This window comes from Dinoponera quadriceps, unplaced genomic scaffold (assembly GCF_001313825.1).
Source record: "Dinoponera quadriceps isolate SergipeBrazil2010 unplaced genomic scaffold, ASM131382v1 scaffold3084, whole genome shotgun sequence".
NCBI classification, from domain to species: Eukaryota; Metazoa; Arthropoda; class Insecta; order Hymenoptera; family Formicidae; genus Dinoponera; species Dinoponera quadriceps.
In genome coordinates this window covers 1,852-18,224 of record NW_014557243.1, presented here as the reverse complement: position 1 = coordinate 18,224, position 16,373 = coordinate 1,852, and the positions used below count along the sequence as shown (strand labels likewise).

The window sequence follows — 16,373 nt, the reverse complement described above, 5'->3', positions numbered from 1 at the left end:
TAAACGAATCAGAGAGATTCAAAATCGCGTTATCTGTCGCGGTATCTTATAATTATCGATGATACTTCCAAAGTGTTATCATCTTCATGGTGGTCAAGGTATAATATAAAGTGGCCGGTAAACTGTCTACGAGATACTGCAGCTCGCTCAACTTAAAGTGCGTGAACATGAACACATACTGAAAGTATTGCACGATTAATATACTCCACATATGAATCAGCCGACGAAAGGTGGCGTATGGCACGTCCGGCCACACACCGAGGATGCGAAGGCCGAGCTTCAGCAACGGATTGATCGTGCTCATGGCCACCATTTGTGAACTATGAGATATCCCGAGAGTAAACTAAGAAGCGAAAGTGCACGCACGGTACTCTCGTGTACGATAAACTGTGAGAACACCGGCCGTGCATCGCAGTGCACCTCAACGTACACATTGCCTCCCCACTCCGTGACGACCGATCAATCGTTATTATGATTTGCGCAGTATAACAGTGTAGCATGTCGAAATATAGCTCATTATCTGCACGCACGTTTGAATAACGCGTTTGGATCGCGTGGTAGGAGAAAAATTACATGTACGACCGTTCAAGCTGTTGTCAGCTCTTTTGTTCTTTTGTGGGGTTCATCCTCCGCAGAGAAGTTATATTATGGATAAAAAACGACTGATCGTTGCATGTTGTACACGAGGACCATTAAGCGTTCGAACGATAGTCGCATCAGTTATTTTAATAGAACTGAATTACACAGGTGGTAACGTGTTTTAAAAGAAATAAAGAGAGGAAGAACATTGTGGCTACCTTGGAGGTAGGGCCGCATATCTAATAATGGGGGATAATTTTCATAAATGCAACAGTGCGGTGTCCACCGGGATACACATGTGGCTAGAGTCTCAAAGGAAAAAAAACTTTTATTGATTTGACTCTTCGTTGATCTTGGTTACGGTGGTGGCCAAACAAAGATGCCGCATAAAACATATGTGCATAGAAAACCTGTAGACGTAATAAGTACATAATAAATAAGATATATTAGATAGGAGTCTGCAATTAAGTGCCTATCTTGAAAAAAATGTAGTATCACATATAGTACGGTGTAACGAAACGATGGAAAAGATTATAAATGCAAGTACAGGTTAGTGAGAGATTTAAACTCTGTGAAAATGCTCAAATTTCTCAGTGAAGGACAACGACAAATATGTTGGACATGGTAAATTATTTATGTTATTTTCCTAGCTAAAAATCTTTTAATATGTAATATAATAGTTAAAGAATAAATAAGTATTTATGACATTTTATTCAATATAAGAATAGGTTCTGTTACTTCTTGCAGATGTGCAAATATCCGATTATACATTCTTTGATAAGGTATGGCCTGCTCTTATCGTTTACATAAATTTCGCTTATAACAGTTTCGAAATTGTCACCCCTTTATTACTCTAACCATATAGTATGATTTCTGTTGTATCACAGATTTAAATAATCTCAATACATTGCATTCAATACAGATATATATGATGCCGACGCTTTCATGATCTAAAATCAGTTAAAACATATTATTATTCGCGAAAAGATGCATATATGTACATATACATATACAAGCGGTACATTTAGTAACATGCACTAATATTAATGTGGAAAAAAGTAAAGAACCATATAATTATGGAAGAAGAAATAAATCAGTAGACTTACGNATACAAGCGGTACATTTAGTAACATGCACTAATATTAATGTGGAAAAAAGTAAAAAACCATATAATTATGGAAGAAGAAATAAAGTAGTAGACTTACGCTTGTGAAGGCTTCTAACGATAAAATTGTCATTCCTCCCGCTGTGAGAGTGAGTTGTTTCTGAGACCTCATGATAAAAAATAATATATTTTTACTGAGACTAGGTGACATGTTATACCATAAAGATTCGTATCCTGCATCGCCGAGTGATCTACTCTGGGAGCAAAATAAAAAGAAAGCAAAATAAAAAATGTTTGAAGTAACCTTACACTTTTGTTTAGCAAAAAAATTGGAAATAATATTTCTGTAGCTTATGTGTACCCGAATATACCTATGGAACAATAAATAAAAGCAATTTATATCATGGATTCCCATACATGATTGTTATATAGTGGTTTTTAACGAAACGTGCGAAGAAAGGAAAAACCTGTATCGAGAAGATTAACCTCAATGTAATACAAATAAATTTTAAGATAAATATTAATCTTACAAACTATGTATTGCAAAATTGTTTTCAAATCGATGTTTCTTCAAACGATCGAAATCTGATGGGCAATAATAAATTACCAAATTTGATTGTATGAAAAAATAAATTACACTTGATAGTTACTTAAATATTCACAAACCTTATGAGTAAGGTATTCTCCTGCAAAGCAGAAGATAAAAATCTCCATCATTATGCCGAAGTAAGCAATTATGGCTTTCACTAGGATGACACCAGCAGCGTTATGAATAGACTAATTCGTTAAATGATTAATAAAATTTAATGAAATATAATATCAATCGCCAGACATTTCTACGGGCATTGCGATACTCACCACAACAATGTGCAGTCCTAGAAAACAGAAGACTAAAGTATTCCAAAAAATTTGCATTAAAGCCATGAAGGATAAAAGTTTATCAAGATTCTCAGAAAATGAAATTACTTTATTATGCTTCTCGACCAGTATTTTTGTTCTATAAGCAACGGACTCATAATGAGGCATTTCGTTAGAGATACTTTTCAACTGCAGACATATGACATCGATTTGCCCACATACATGAAATACCTAGAAAAAACTTAAATATCTGCAAATATTTCATATACTATGTTTAAAGAAGACAAAGCTTTTCGACGAATCTTTCGTCTAAAACGAAGAAGTAGAAAGAAGAACGAAATATCCTCCAGTATAGGTGATAAGAAATTATTCAATTATAAACTATTTCCGATCGGTCACGAGTAAATTCTCACCTAGTTGAAATTATAAACTCATTGAGCAAAAGCGATTTCTGTAAGTAATATTAAATCGCAAATAAAGCTACATCATTGTTCTCACAGCTGTATTTTGAGATTATAAGCCAACTCGTCCCAGAATTCGACACAACGTACCAGAGTGAGCAAAAACGTGGACAGAAAGTTCACCATATACACGATCGTCATCGAATGTAGAAACAAGACAGCGACAAGTAGCTCATAGATCGGCGACTGGTCAGCTTCAAAAGGTAATACTACACTCACAGGGAGCGGTCGTGAAGTACCATTGCCGATTTCCACCAGATCAAAGAGAGCATTCAAGTTATTGCCGCCGAAATATAATCCACCGGAGAGCGTGTTGTAACCAAACAAAGCTTTTGTGCAAAAACTCGAGAAGCTAGCTCTCGTCCTCATTAAGTGCAAATGATCATCGACGTTAACACACTCCCGCCAATCAGTATCCATAGCGGCCAATATCTCGCGAACCAGGCTGCAATGTGTCGCTTTAATCGGATAGAGATATTTCCTGCAGTGGCGTCGTCATCTTTACGCGAAATTATATATCGCCGGATCAATTAACATCCGAACGTCATTATTAAATCACGTTTGCTTTAACGAAGATCAAGAGGAACGAATGGTAAATATTGTGGAACTCCATATCGATCTCATTCCGTGGGGAACGTAAACGAATCAGAAAAACTCAAAATCGCGTTATTTGTCGCAGTATCTTACCGATGATATTTCCAAACTATTATCATTTTCATGGTGGTCACAGTAAAATATAAAGTGCCCGGTAAGCTGTCTGCGAGATACTGCAGCTCGCTCAGCTTAAAGTGCGTGAATACGTACACATACTGAAAGTATTGCACGATTAATGTACTCCACACAAGAATGAGCCGACGAGCGTTGGCGTATGGCACGCCCGGCCACACGCCGAGAATTCGAAGACCAATTTTTAGCAACGGACTGGCCGTACTCGTGATAACCATCTGTCAACGATTCCGAGAGTAAACTATAAAGTGAAAGTCGGTGGTACGCACGGTACTCTTTGTGTACGATAAACTGTGAGAGCATCGGGCTATCCTCCAAACGCATCCCCACTTACTACTTCCCCACCTCCGTGATACTACCGATCAATTGTTATCATGATTTATGCAATATAACAGTATATCGAGATAAAGCTCATTATTTGTACGCACGTTGGAATAATGTGTCCGCGCAGCGGAGAAAATGTTACGCGTACAACGTAATGCTATTGTCAGCAATTCTCTATTTTTTTAAGGTTCTTCTTCCGCGAGAAAACTATACCATAGATAAAAAACAAATGACAGTCGCGTATTGTACACGGGGATTGTACGTTTGATAATCGCATTTGTTATTCCAACAGAAAGAAATGAATTACACACTCGTCTCGTGTTTGAGAAGCAATAAATAAAGGAAGTACCTTGTGACTCCTCTGAAGAGAGAGCGAATATTGAATAATAGCGAGTAATTTTCATAAATGTTACGGAGAACGTTGTTCTTCGCACATGTGGCAAGAGTCTCGAAAGCAAAAAATTTTATTCGATTAGACTCTTCGTAGTACCTTGGTTATAGTTACAATCAAAGATGTGGAAAACGTATGTGAGTACAAAATTTCTGTAGAAATTTCATAGTAATAATGTTAGAAACTACTTTGGAGTTGCATGCCTTTTCCAAGTAAAACTATATTATTATGCACGTTACAATAACGAAACGAAAAGAAAAGCAACAAGTACAACAATTGCAGTTCACAACAACAAGTGCAGATCAGGAAATAACACTATTTAAACTATGTGAAGATGTTCAAACTTCTCAAAGATTGAAAATTTAACGATGTATACGTTGGACACGATGTAAAATTGTATACACATATTATTTTTCCCACATAAAAATGATTTCATATACAATATAACGACAAAGCAATAAAGAAGAATTTATTAAATATAAGATTATAGGTTATGTAAAACTTCTTGAAAATCTGCAAACCTGCTAATCTCCGATTGTACCTTCTTCGGTATCAAGATTTAAAGTTCGCAGATATCGAATATATAATTTCACTTATAATATTTTCTAAATTGTCATCCTATATATATTATACAATTTAGTGTAACCTTTACGGAACTACAGATTTAAGAGACTTCAATACATCGCATTTAATACAGATATATATGACCCCGACGCTTTCATGATCTAAAATGAAGTAAAACATATTATCGTTCGGAAAAAATGTGTATATGTACATATACAATCGATGCACTTTGTAATACGAACACACAAAAAATGCAAAGGATCATTTAGTTGTAAATGAAGAAAGAATCTGAAGGCTTACGCTCGTAAAGGCTTCTAACGATAAATTTGTCATTCCTCCCGCAGTGATGGTTAGTTGTTTCTGAGACCTCATAATAAAGAATAATATATTTCTTGTCTGATTGGGCGACATGTGGTACCATAATGACTCATACCCTGCATTGCCAAGTGATTTACTCTAGGAAAAGAGAAAAAAATGTTTCAAATAAACCTTTTTATTTCTTTATTAAAAAAATTAAGGAAAAGCGTCTCTATAGCTTGTAAATATCATAAATTACAATGAAAATAGGAATAAATGTTATAGACATGATTACTATATACAGCGCCTTTGGATAAATCATGCATAGAAAAGAAAAATTCCATCACGACAATCAATTTCAATACAATATTAATACATTTTCATATATATGTTAATCATAAAAACTATACATTCTGGAATTATTTTCGATCGCATATTTCCTCAAACTACCGAAACCTGTAATTAATTATCAAAGTTATATGTAGAGATGAATTAGACCTAATAAATTATAAATATTCACTAACCTTATGACTAAGATATTCTCCCGCAAAGCAATAAATAAAAATTTCCATCATTATGTTGCAGTAAGCGAATACGGCTCTCGCCAGAATGACGCCTGCTGCGTTATGAATGGACTATTTCATTAAATGTTCAACAAGTCTCAATGAATTTCAATATCGATGACAGTGCATTCATGCAAGCACTACGATACTCACTGTTACAATAAGCAATCCAAGAACGCAGATGGCTAAGGTATTCCAAAAAACTTGCATCAAAGCCATAAAGGAGAAAAGTTTATCGAGATTCTTGGAAAATGTGATGACTTTATTATGCCTCTCAATCAGCATTCCTACTGTTTGCCCAGAAGATCCGTAATAGGATATTCTCTCAGAAATGGTTTTGAATCCTTCACATATGATATCGATTTGTCCGCTTACATGAAGTACCTAAAATTTATTTAAGAAATTGCGAAAATTTCAAGTATTATATTTAATGAAAAAATAGCATTTTAGAAAAAATTTTGAAAATCGTAAAAGGAAGAAAGCCGGATATGATATTCTTCATATAATGACTGATAATGATTGGTTATTATAAAAATCTGTCAACCGATATTTAATCATTATCTTATGTCAAATTTTGAACAGCCTCAGGGCGTTCTGCAAAACCGAGTTTTTTGAAATACGTTAAGTCACAAGTAAACCTAGGTTAGATTTCGTCGCGATAATAATTTTGGATTGCCAGTCGATTCGGACATTATGGACTTTTGGAAGACATACCACAGTAGAAATAAACGCGTTCAGAAAAGCAACCGTGTATGCCACGGACATCCCGTGCAGAAACAAAATGACGACGAGAATCTCGTAGAGCGGTGATTGCTCAGCTTCAAAAGGAAACAATGCATTCACGGGGAAAGGACGCGAAGTTTTATTGTCGATTTCCTCCAGATGCATGATAGCCATGGCGTTATTACTTCCGAAGTAGAGCACTCCACCGATAGTGTTCAGACTCAACCAAATATTCACGCAAAAATGCGAGAGCCTAGCTTTCCTCTTCATCAAATGCAAGTGCTGATCAACGTTCACGCACTCGCGCCAATCAGTGTCCACAACGTCCAGTACTTCGCGAACAATGCTGTAAAGTATCACTTTAATCCAATCGAGATATTTTATGCGGTTGGGTAAATCACTCATACGCAAAGTTGAACATCCCGCCGTGTTCCACTATCCACTAATATTTAGCCGATGCAATTAATACTAATTCACGTTTCGTTTTAATGAATATCAGAGGTCATATGATACACAGTGATAAACTCCGCGTCGATCTCGTCCCTCGGTGGAAACTGATCGGAGGGACTCAAAGTCGCGTTGCCTGCCGTGCTATCTTACCGATGGTACTTCCAAAGTGTTATCACCTTGATGCTGGTCAAACTGTAATATAAAGTCACAGGTAAGCCCTCCACGAGATTATGCAGCTTGCCCAGCTTTAAATGTGCGAATATGTACAGATACTGGAAGTACTGCACTACCAGTATGATTGACACATGAATCAACCGGCGAACAGCCGCGTATGGCACGTCCGGCCACACGCCGAAGATTCGAAGACCGATTTTCAGCAACGGACTGATCGTACTCGTGATTATCATCTGTCATCTATCTCGAAAATACACTAGGAAGCGAAAGTCGGTACACCCACGGTACTCTCGACTACTTTACGATAAATTCTAAGAGCACTCGCCGATCCTTCAAGCGCATCCCCACTTGCTGCTTTTCCACCCCCGTGACCGCCAATCAATCGTTATAATTTGTGCAGTACAACAGTATGTCGAGATATAACTCATTATCTACACGCACGACTGAATAATGCGTCTTGACCACGTGGCGGAGAAAAAGTTATACATACGACTGTGTAAACTGTTGTCAGTATCTTTTTTTATATTCTCGTCCCGCAACAAAGTTGTACTATAGAAACGAATGATAGTCTTATACGCAAAGACCATTAAACGTTCGATAACCGCATTAGTCATTCTAACAGAATTGAATTACACAGATGTTCACGTATCTTAAAAGGAATGAACATATAAAGGACATTATAATTCCTCTCGAGAGAGAGAGGATAAATATTGAGTAATGGCGAGTAATTTTCTTAAATGCTACGGTGAACGGCATTCTCCGAGATACACATGCGGCAAGAGTTTCAAAAGCAAAAAGTTTTAATCGATTAGACTCTTCGTATAACCTTGGTTACAGTTGCGACAAAACAAAGATGCAGTGGAAAATATACGTGCGCAGAATTGCCGTGGAAATTTCATAATTATTGAGTTAAACATTAATTTGATGTTACGTGCCTTTTTCGAGTAATACTGTGTTGTTACGTATATTACAGTAACCGAATGAATGAAAAGGCAGCAAGTGCAAGTGCTGGTCAGAAAAAGACGTTGCTTGAACTGTGTAAAGATGCTCAAACTTCACGGTAAAGGTTCAACAATAAATACGTTGAAGACGGTGTAAAAAACTACATATATACATATGTTAGTTTTCCTAAGTAAAAATGATTTAAATTACAATATAACAGAAAAGCAATAAACAAGTATTTGTTAAATATGAGATTATAGATTCATAAACAAATATTTATTAAATATGAGATCATAGATTCTGTAAATCTCTTTGAATATCTGCAAACCAGCAAACCCCTTATTACATCTTCTTCGATATCATGACAAGATCTGCAATTATTGTATAGACAGTTTCATTCATTACAGTTTCTAAATTATTACCTCATATATATTACGCAATTTAATAATCTTTACGGTACTATAGCTTTAAGTGATCTCAATACATCGCATTTAATACAGATATATATGACGCCGATGCTTTCATGATCTAAAATGAGGTAAAACAGATTATTGTTCGCAAAAAGATCCATATATGTATATAAACAATCTATACACTTTGTAATATGTGCTGATATTAATTAGGGGATTATATAAAGGAAGAAAAAATCTGCAGACTTACGCTCGTGAAGACTTCTAATGATAAACTTGTCATTCCTCCCGCAGTGATGGTCAGTTGTTTTTGAGACCTCATGATAAAGAATAATATATTTTTACTATGAGTAGGCGACATATTGTACCATAATGATTCGTACCCTGCATTGCCGAGTGATATACTCTAACAAAAGAGCAAAAAAAGTTTCAAGTTCAAACTTACCACTTTTTTTATTCAAAAAATTAGGAATATCGTCCATATAGTTTATGTGGATTAGATTATCATAAACTACCCAAATTAGATTATCATAATTATACAATAAAAAATAACAATATATCATGGAATCGTGCATGATCGTTATATACAAGATATCTGACGCGGGGCGTACCAACCGACATATAGTTTAGGTCAATGTAAACAATAAAGTCTTCTATTATTTTGCAAACAACACGTAAAATTTTATGTTTTTAGTCGAAAATTTATAGGAGATTCTTTAATTAATGACTCAAAAATTTATGTGTTATTCACAAGATGAGGAAAGACTTTAAGTACAGAATGGTCTAATCTATAAATAACTAGTATGTAACAGCTGTTGTACCTAATGACGCACATCGGTATATTAAAACTTGAAACTCAAACCTTCAATATGTTGCTAAGTACAACAGCTGTCATAAACTTGTAAATTAATTCACTCTGAATATAAAAATCCTGTATCATGTTGTTAATAACATGCAAATGTTCAAGTTATTAATTAATTTGAGTTATTAATTAATTAAATAAGTCTCTATATACGGCCATTTATGATAAATAATAGCTCGAAATTTTGCGTGTTGTTTATAAAATGAAAGAGGACATTTTTATTCACATTGACCTAATGTACGTGACGGTTGATACGGGTTGTATCTTGGGGTCGTTTTCGCGATCAGATATTTTTTTCAAACGATCGAGATTTAATGGTCAATAATTATCAAATCAAGTTATAGAAATTAAGTAGAAATAAATTAGATTTAATGATTTGAAAATATCCACTAACCTTATAACTAAGATATTCTCCTGCAAAGCAGAAGATAAAAGTTTCCAACATGATATTGCAATAAGCAATTACGGCTCTTATCAGGATGACATCAGCATTGTTATGAACAGACTTTTTTGTTACATGATCAATAAATCTCAATAAATTACAATCACGATGACCGCGCATTCGTACGAGCATTGCGATACTTACTGTTACAATAAGTAGTCCTAGAAAGCAGATGACCAATGTATTCCAAAAAACCTGCATCAATGCCATGAAGGAGAAAAGTTTATCAAAATTCTCGGAAAATGTGATGACTTTATTATGCCTCTCGATCAGCATTCCTACTGTTTGGCCAGAAGATTCATAATAGGGTTTTTTCTCACAGATAGGGTTTTTTCTCACAGATACATTTTGAGCCCTTGACTTATAATATCGATTTGTCCGCTTACATGAAGTATCTACAATATACTTAAGTATTTGCAAATATTTTAAACATTATTTTTATAAAACAAATTGCGTTTTGAAATATGTTTTGATTAAAAGGAACGAAGGAAAAAATACCGAACATAATATTTTTCATGAGCGATAACAGATTAATGAATTATAAAAATCTAGAATTTTCCAACTCGCCCGACCGATCGGTAAATTTTTATTCTTCCACATCAAATTTTAGACAGCGTCAGAGTAATACTGCAAAACCGACTGTTCCCAAGTTAAATGACAAATAAACCTACATTATAGTTTATGTCGCGTCAATATTTTGGCATCATCATCGATTAATCAGGGAGCGTTGCAAAACATACCAGAGTAGAAATCAGCGCATTCAGAAAAGCAACCGTGTATGACACTAACATCGAATGCAGAAACAAGATGACGACGAGGATCTCGTAGATTGGCGATTGTTCAGCATCGAGGGGAAACAGTACACTCACAGGAAATGGTCGTGAAGTATTATTGTCGCTTCCCACCAGATGCATGATAGCCATCGCGTTGTTACTCCCGAAGTAGATTACCCCGCCGATCGTGTTCAGACTCAACCAAATGTTCACGCAAAAATGCGAGAGCCTAGCTTTCCTCTTCATCAAATGCAAGTGCCGATCAACGTTCACGCACTCGCACCAATCAGTGTCCATGGTAGCCAATACTTCGCGAACAATGCTGCAAAGTGTGAGTTTAATCCGAAAAAGATACTTAACGCAGTTGTGTAATCGCACTACGCGAAATTAAGCACTGTCGCGTCAGTTAATATTTAGTTAGTGTAAATACTAAGTCGTGTTTCATTTCATGAAGAATATCAGAGGGTAAATAATATGTTAATGGACGACGCGTCGATCTCGTTCTTCGAGAGTGAAAACGAATTTGAGAGACTCAATGTTACGTTGTCCGCCGTGTTATCTTACCGATGATGTATCCAAAGTGTCATCACTTTAATGCAAGTCAAGCTGTAGTAAAAGGTCGCCGGTAAGCTCTCCACAAAATTTTCCAACTCTCCCAGCCGACAGTGCGCGTATATATACAGATACTGAAAGTACTGCACTATCAATATACTTAACACATGAATCAGCCGACGAAAGGCGGCGTATGGCACGTCTGGCCACACGCCGAAAATTCGAAGACCGATTTTTAGCAACGGACTGACCGTGCTTGTAATTATCATCTGTCAACGATCCTGAAAATACACTATGTAGGGAAAGTAGATGCACGCACGGTACTCTCGTCTACGACAAACTGTTAGAGCTCCAGCCAATCCTCTAAACGCATCCCCACCTGCTGCTTCCCCACCTCCGTGAACGCTGATCAATCGTTATTATGATTTGTACAGTATAACAGCATGTCGAAATACAGCTCATTATCTGCACGCACGTTTGAATATAACATCTTGATCATGGAGACAAAATTACACGTACGACTGTGCGAACCGCTGTCCGTTTTTTTTGTTTTTTCTTTTGAACTTCTTCCTGTGCGACAAAGTTGTGCTGTGATATTGTACTATAATAAGAAAACGAATGGTAGTCGTGTCTTATACGCGAGGATTAGTAAACGTTCGATAACCGCATCAGTCATTCTAACAAAGTAGAACTGAATTACACAGGTGTTCATGTATCTTAAAAGCAATAAACGGAGGAAGGATATTGTGACTCCTCCAGAGAGAAGGTGAATATTGAGTAATGGATAATAATTTTTATAAGTGCTACGGAGAATAGCATCCTCTGAGATGCACATGTGGCAAGAATCCCAGAAGCAAAAAAATTTTATTGGATCAGACTGTTCGCGAAACATTGGTTACAGCTGCGAATAAAGTTGCCATGGAAACGTACGTGCGCTAAGTTGCAGTAGAAATTTCATAATAATTATATGGCGCTAATTTGAAGTTACGTACTCTTTTCGTATAACGCCGTATATTATTATGTACATTACAATGACGAAACGAATGAAAAGGCAGTAAGTGCAAGTTGAGATCACGAGAAGAGGCTACTTAAACTGTGTGGGGTTTCTCAAGTTTCTCGGTGAAAAATCAACGATAAGTATGTTAGACACAATCTGAAACTAAATATATAGATTAGTTTTCCCAGATAAAAATATTGTAGTGTACAATATAACAATAAAGCAATAAAAATGTATTTATTAAATTTAAGAGTATAGATTCTGTAAATCTCCTTGCAATCCTGCAAATCCCCAATTACATCTTTTCCGGTATCAGGATTTATTCTGCAATTACCGTATACATAATTTCAGCGATAACAGTTTGCAAATTATCCCATACGCAATTTAATGTAATCCTTACGGTACTATTTAGATTTAAGTAATCTTAATACATTGCATTCAAAACGGATATATATGATGCCGATGCTTTCATGATCTAAAATGTCGTAAGACGGATTATCGTTTGTAAAAAGATATAGATAGACTTATATATATATGTATATATACGCAGTTAATACAATTTGTAACATATGTTGACGTTAGTTAGGAAAAATGCAAAGGACCACATAGTTGTAAATTAAGAAAAATATTTGCAGGCTTACGCTCGTGAAGGTTTCTAATGATAAATTTGTCATTCCTCCCACAGTGATGGTCAATTGTTTCTGAGACCTCATGATAAAGAATAATATATTTCTGCTGTGACTGGGTGACATTTTATACCATGAACATTCATATCCTGCATTACCGAGTGATCTGCTCTAGGAGAAGAGCAAAAAGAAAATAAAGTTTCAAGTGAATTATATATAATACATTTTCCTTTCTTTCTTTCTTTTTTCAAAAAACTGAGGAAAGCATCTTTACAGCTTACGAATATCATAAAATACCTATAATATAATAAAAAAAGCAATATATGAATTCGCGCTAGAAACGCTATATATTGCCTATGGACAAAGCATTCAAGGAAAAAAAAAACTTCCATCGCAAGGATCAACTTCAATGTAACATAAATATCCTAAAAACTTTAAAATCTAATATCGCTTTTGAACAGATATTTCCTCAAACAATCGAAATCTAATGATTAATAAATAATTATCAAAGTAGGTTAAATGTGAAAATAAATTAGACTTAATTATTTTTAAATACTTACTAACCTTATGACTAAGGTATTCTCCCGCAAAGCAAAAGATAAAAACATCCATCATTATGTTGCAGTAAGCGAATCCGCCTCTTAACAGGACGACGCCAGTATCGTTATGAACAGACTATCTCGTTAAATGATCAACAATTCTCAATAAATTACAATATCGATCACCGCGCAATAGTACTGGTACTGCGATACTCACTATTACAACGAGCAGTCCTAGAAAGCAGATGACTAAGGTATTCCAACCAACCTGCATCAAAGCCATAAAAGAGAAGAGTTTATCCATATTTTTAGAAAATGTAATGACTTTGTTATGCCTCTCGATCAGCATTCCTACTGTTTGCCCAGAAGATCCGTAATAAGGTATATTCTCAGAGATGTTTTGAAGATCTTGACATATAATATCGATTTGTCCGCTTACATGAAGTACCTAAAACGTACTTGAGTATTTGCGAAGATGTCAAATATGATATTAAAATGAAGAAAGTGCATTTTACAATATATTTCGATTAAAAGAGGCAAAATAAAGAAAGTTTGACATAATATTTTTTATGACTGATTATTGAATTATACAAATCTAACGCCTGATATAATTTCATATTTTTACATCAAATTTTAAACAGCCTCGGAATGTTCTGCAAAAGTGTGTTCAAGTACGTTAAATCACAACTAAGCCTACATTAATATTTGCCGCGACAGTATTTTAGAATTGTCAGATGATTAATCACGGAACTTTGCGAGACATACCAGAGTTGAGATCAGCGCGTTCAGAAAAACAACCGTGTATGTCACCAACATCGCGTGCAGAAACAAGATGATGACGAGGAGTTCGTAAATTGGCGATTGTTCAGCTTCAAGAGGAAACAATACACTCACGGGAAACAGTCGTGAAGTATTATTGCCGTTTCCCACCAGGTGCATCAAAGCTAACGCGTTATTACCTCCGAAATAGATCAGCCCGCCGATCGTGTTTATACTCAACCAAGCGTTCATGCAAGAATGCGAGAAGCTAGCTTTCGTCTTCATCAAGCGCAAATACTGCTGAACGTTCACGCACTCGCACCAATCAGTATCCATAGCGTCCAGTATTTCACGGACTATGCTGCAAAGTGTCACTTTAATCCGACAGAGATATTCGGTGCGGTTGTGTAATCCGTCACCTCTACGCGAAATTAAATACCACTCCGTACACTAGTATTTAGCCAGTTTAATATACTAAGTCACGTTTCGTTTCGTTAGTGAATATTAGGAAGCGAGTGATACACATTGATGGACGCCGATCTTGTTCCTCGGGGACGGAAACGAATCGGAAAGATTCAAAGTCACGTTGCCTGCCGTGCTATCTTACCGATGATTCTTCCAAAGTGTCATCACTTTGATGCTAGTCAAGCTGTAATAAAAAGTCGCCGGTAAGCTCTCCACGAGATTCTCCAACTCGCTCAGCTTTAAATGCGCAAATATATACAGATACTGGAAGTACTGCACTACCAGTATGCTTGACACATGAAGTAATCGGCGAACAGCGGCGTATGGCACGTCCGGCCACATGCCGAGAATTCGAAGGCCGATTTTCAGCAACGGACTGACTGTACTCGTAATTATCATCTGTCAACGATCGCAAGAATACGCGAAGAATCGAACGTCGGAGCGGCATACACGGCACTCTCGAGCGCGACAAAGTAAGAGAGCACCGTCTGATTTTTCAAATGCGTCCCCACATACTGCGCCCCCACTTCGGTGAACACCGCTCAATCGTTATTATGCGTTGTGTAGTGTAAGTAAACCCTGACGCAGTTCATTATTTGCATGCTCGTCTTGTAATTCCGTAGGCGCTCTAAATAATTCGTCACGGCCATACACGAAGAGAAAGTCATGAGAAATGGTTGCAAGCTGTTTTCTTTTTCTTCCGAGAATTCCTCACAACGATGCTATACAATGACTCAGTGCGAGTGATACTCTTGTTTTTCTTGATACCGAAAGCCATTTATCGTACAATTTCTGCATTAGTTATTTCAACAGAACAGAACTGAATTACGCGCAATGCCGCGAGACTTGAAAGACATAAACGAGGGAAAAAAAAGTCAAGCTTCTCCTGGCGAAATTACAGAATGGTTATATGAATAATGAGCTGTACCTCAATTTATTTTTGTACTACGTTGCACATAGTAACGATTGATCGATTGTTATATGAGTGAGGACATAGCACGTGAGGATACACGTGGGGAGGTTCGGACGATGCTCTCCTAGCTTATCGTGCTCGAATATGCTGTGCATGCTCTGATTTTCGTTTCCCTCCGTATTTTCATCATTTCATTGACAAATGGTAGTCACGAGCATGATTAGTCCAAATCTTGGATTGCATTTCACCCTAAAGAAGTGATCTGAAATGTTCACGAAACGTCGGAAACAAATCTATGAAGCGGCGCCATCTCGGAAGCTAAATCAAGTCTTTATCCATATCGCGGAAGCCTAAATGATCAAGTAAAAAGCTATTTGATTGATTAAGCTCTTCATAGAACTTTGGACAAAGTTGTAGGTAAACAAAGATACCATGGAAACTGTATGTGTGCGGAATTCCCTTGGAACGTTTCATGCTAGTTATATTGAATAATATTTTGAAGCTATATGCCATCTCCGAATACAATTGATCTAAGTTACATTAACAAAGCAATAGAAAAAATAGAAAATGTAAAAGATAGGAAAAGTGTGTACTTGAGGTCACGTATAATTAAGTATAATTTAGAAATGTTTTGCATATTGAATAAGAACATCAAAAGTAAAAATACCTGAATCGACTAAAAGTAAGTACAAATCTAGTTGCTAATGTAGGTTGGAAATAACGCTACTTAAACAAAGTAGCTCAAATTTTCCGATAAGATAATTTAATTTAAATATGTTAAATATATGTCGATTATATACACGGTATTTTTCTTGGTTAAAAATATTTTAATGTATAATGTAACAATGAATTAACAACAAAGCATTTATGTTATTACA

The 16,373-nt window shown here is 36.1% G+C and overlaps 4 protein-coding genes across 7 annotated transcripts; all 4 read right to left on the bottom strand.

The window, feature by feature from the left end:
• Positions 1-1,478: 1,478 nt before the first annotated feature.
• LOC106748830 (odorant receptor 22c-like) lies at positions 1,479-4,053 on the bottom strand. The gene is made up of 7 exons (XM_014627707.1): positions 3,922-4,053; positions 3,691-3,812; positions 3,094-3,448; positions 2,543-2,731; positions 2,351-2,461; positions 1,785-1,940; positions 1,479-1,529 (listed from the first exon to the last, which is right to left on the bottom strand). The coding sequence occupies exons 1-7, from the start codon at positions 4,051-4,053 to the stop codon at positions 1,479-1,481; spliced, it is 1,116 nt and encodes a 371-aa protein (XP_014483193.1).
• A 1,045-nt stretch (positions 4,054-5,098) lies between these two features.
• LOC106748833 (odorant receptor 22c-like) lies at positions 5,099-6,660 on the bottom strand. Its single transcript, XM_014627714.1, has 5 exons — positions 6,583-6,660; positions 6,022-6,252; positions 5,830-5,940; positions 5,309-5,464; positions 5,099-5,169 (listed from the first exon to the last, which is right to left on the bottom strand). The coding sequence occupies exons 1-5, from the start codon at positions 6,631-6,633 to the stop codon at positions 5,119-5,121; spliced, it is 600 nt and encodes a 199-aa protein (XP_014483200.1). The 5' UTR covers positions 6,634-6,660; the 3' UTR covers positions 5,099-5,118.
• A 1,974-nt stretch (positions 6,661-8,634) lies between these two features.
• Positions 8,635-11,783, bottom strand: LOC106748832 (odorant receptor 13a-like). 3 transcript variants are annotated; one of them, XM_014627713.1, is made up of 6 exons: positions 11,209-11,783; positions 10,741-10,966; positions 10,016-10,266; positions 9,824-9,934; positions 8,818-8,973; positions 8,635-8,685 (listed from the first exon to the last, which is right to left on the bottom strand). In XM_014627713.1, the coding sequence occupies exons 3-6, from the start codon at positions 10,145-10,147 to the stop codon at positions 8,635-8,637; spliced, it is 450 nt and encodes a 149-aa protein (XP_014483199.1). In that variant the 5' UTR covers positions 10,148-10,266; positions 10,741-10,966; positions 11,209-11,783. The 3 variants fall into 3 exon arrangements, with proteins under 3 accessions (XP_014483199.1, XP_014483197.1, XP_014483198.1); XM_014627711.1 differs by lacking the exons at positions 8,635-8,685; positions 8,818-8,973; positions 9,824-9,934 and having other exon boundaries at positions 10,170-10,266; positions 10,612-10,966; XM_014627712.1 differs by lacking the exons at positions 8,635-8,685; positions 8,818-8,973; positions 9,824-9,934 and having other exon boundaries at positions 10,170-10,266.
• An 817-nt stretch (positions 11,784-12,600) lies between these two features.
• Positions 12,601-14,465, bottom strand: LOC106748831 (odorant receptor 13a-like). 2 transcript variants are annotated; one of them, XM_014627709.1, is made up of 5 exons: positions 14,124-14,465; positions 13,576-13,806; positions 13,384-13,494; positions 12,835-12,990; positions 12,601-12,668 (listed from the first exon to the last, which is right to left on the bottom strand). In XM_014627709.1, exons 1-5 carry the CDS (start codon positions 14,451-14,453, stop codon positions 12,618-12,620), a joined length of 879 nt encoding a protein of 292 aa, XP_014483195.1. In that variant the 5' UTR covers positions 14,454-14,465; the 3' UTR covers positions 12,601-12,617. The 2 variants fall into 2 exon arrangements, with proteins under 2 accessions (XP_014483195.1, XP_014483194.1); XM_014627708.1 differs by having other exon boundaries at positions 12,627-12,990.
• Positions 14,466-16,373: the final 1,908 nt, after the last annotated feature.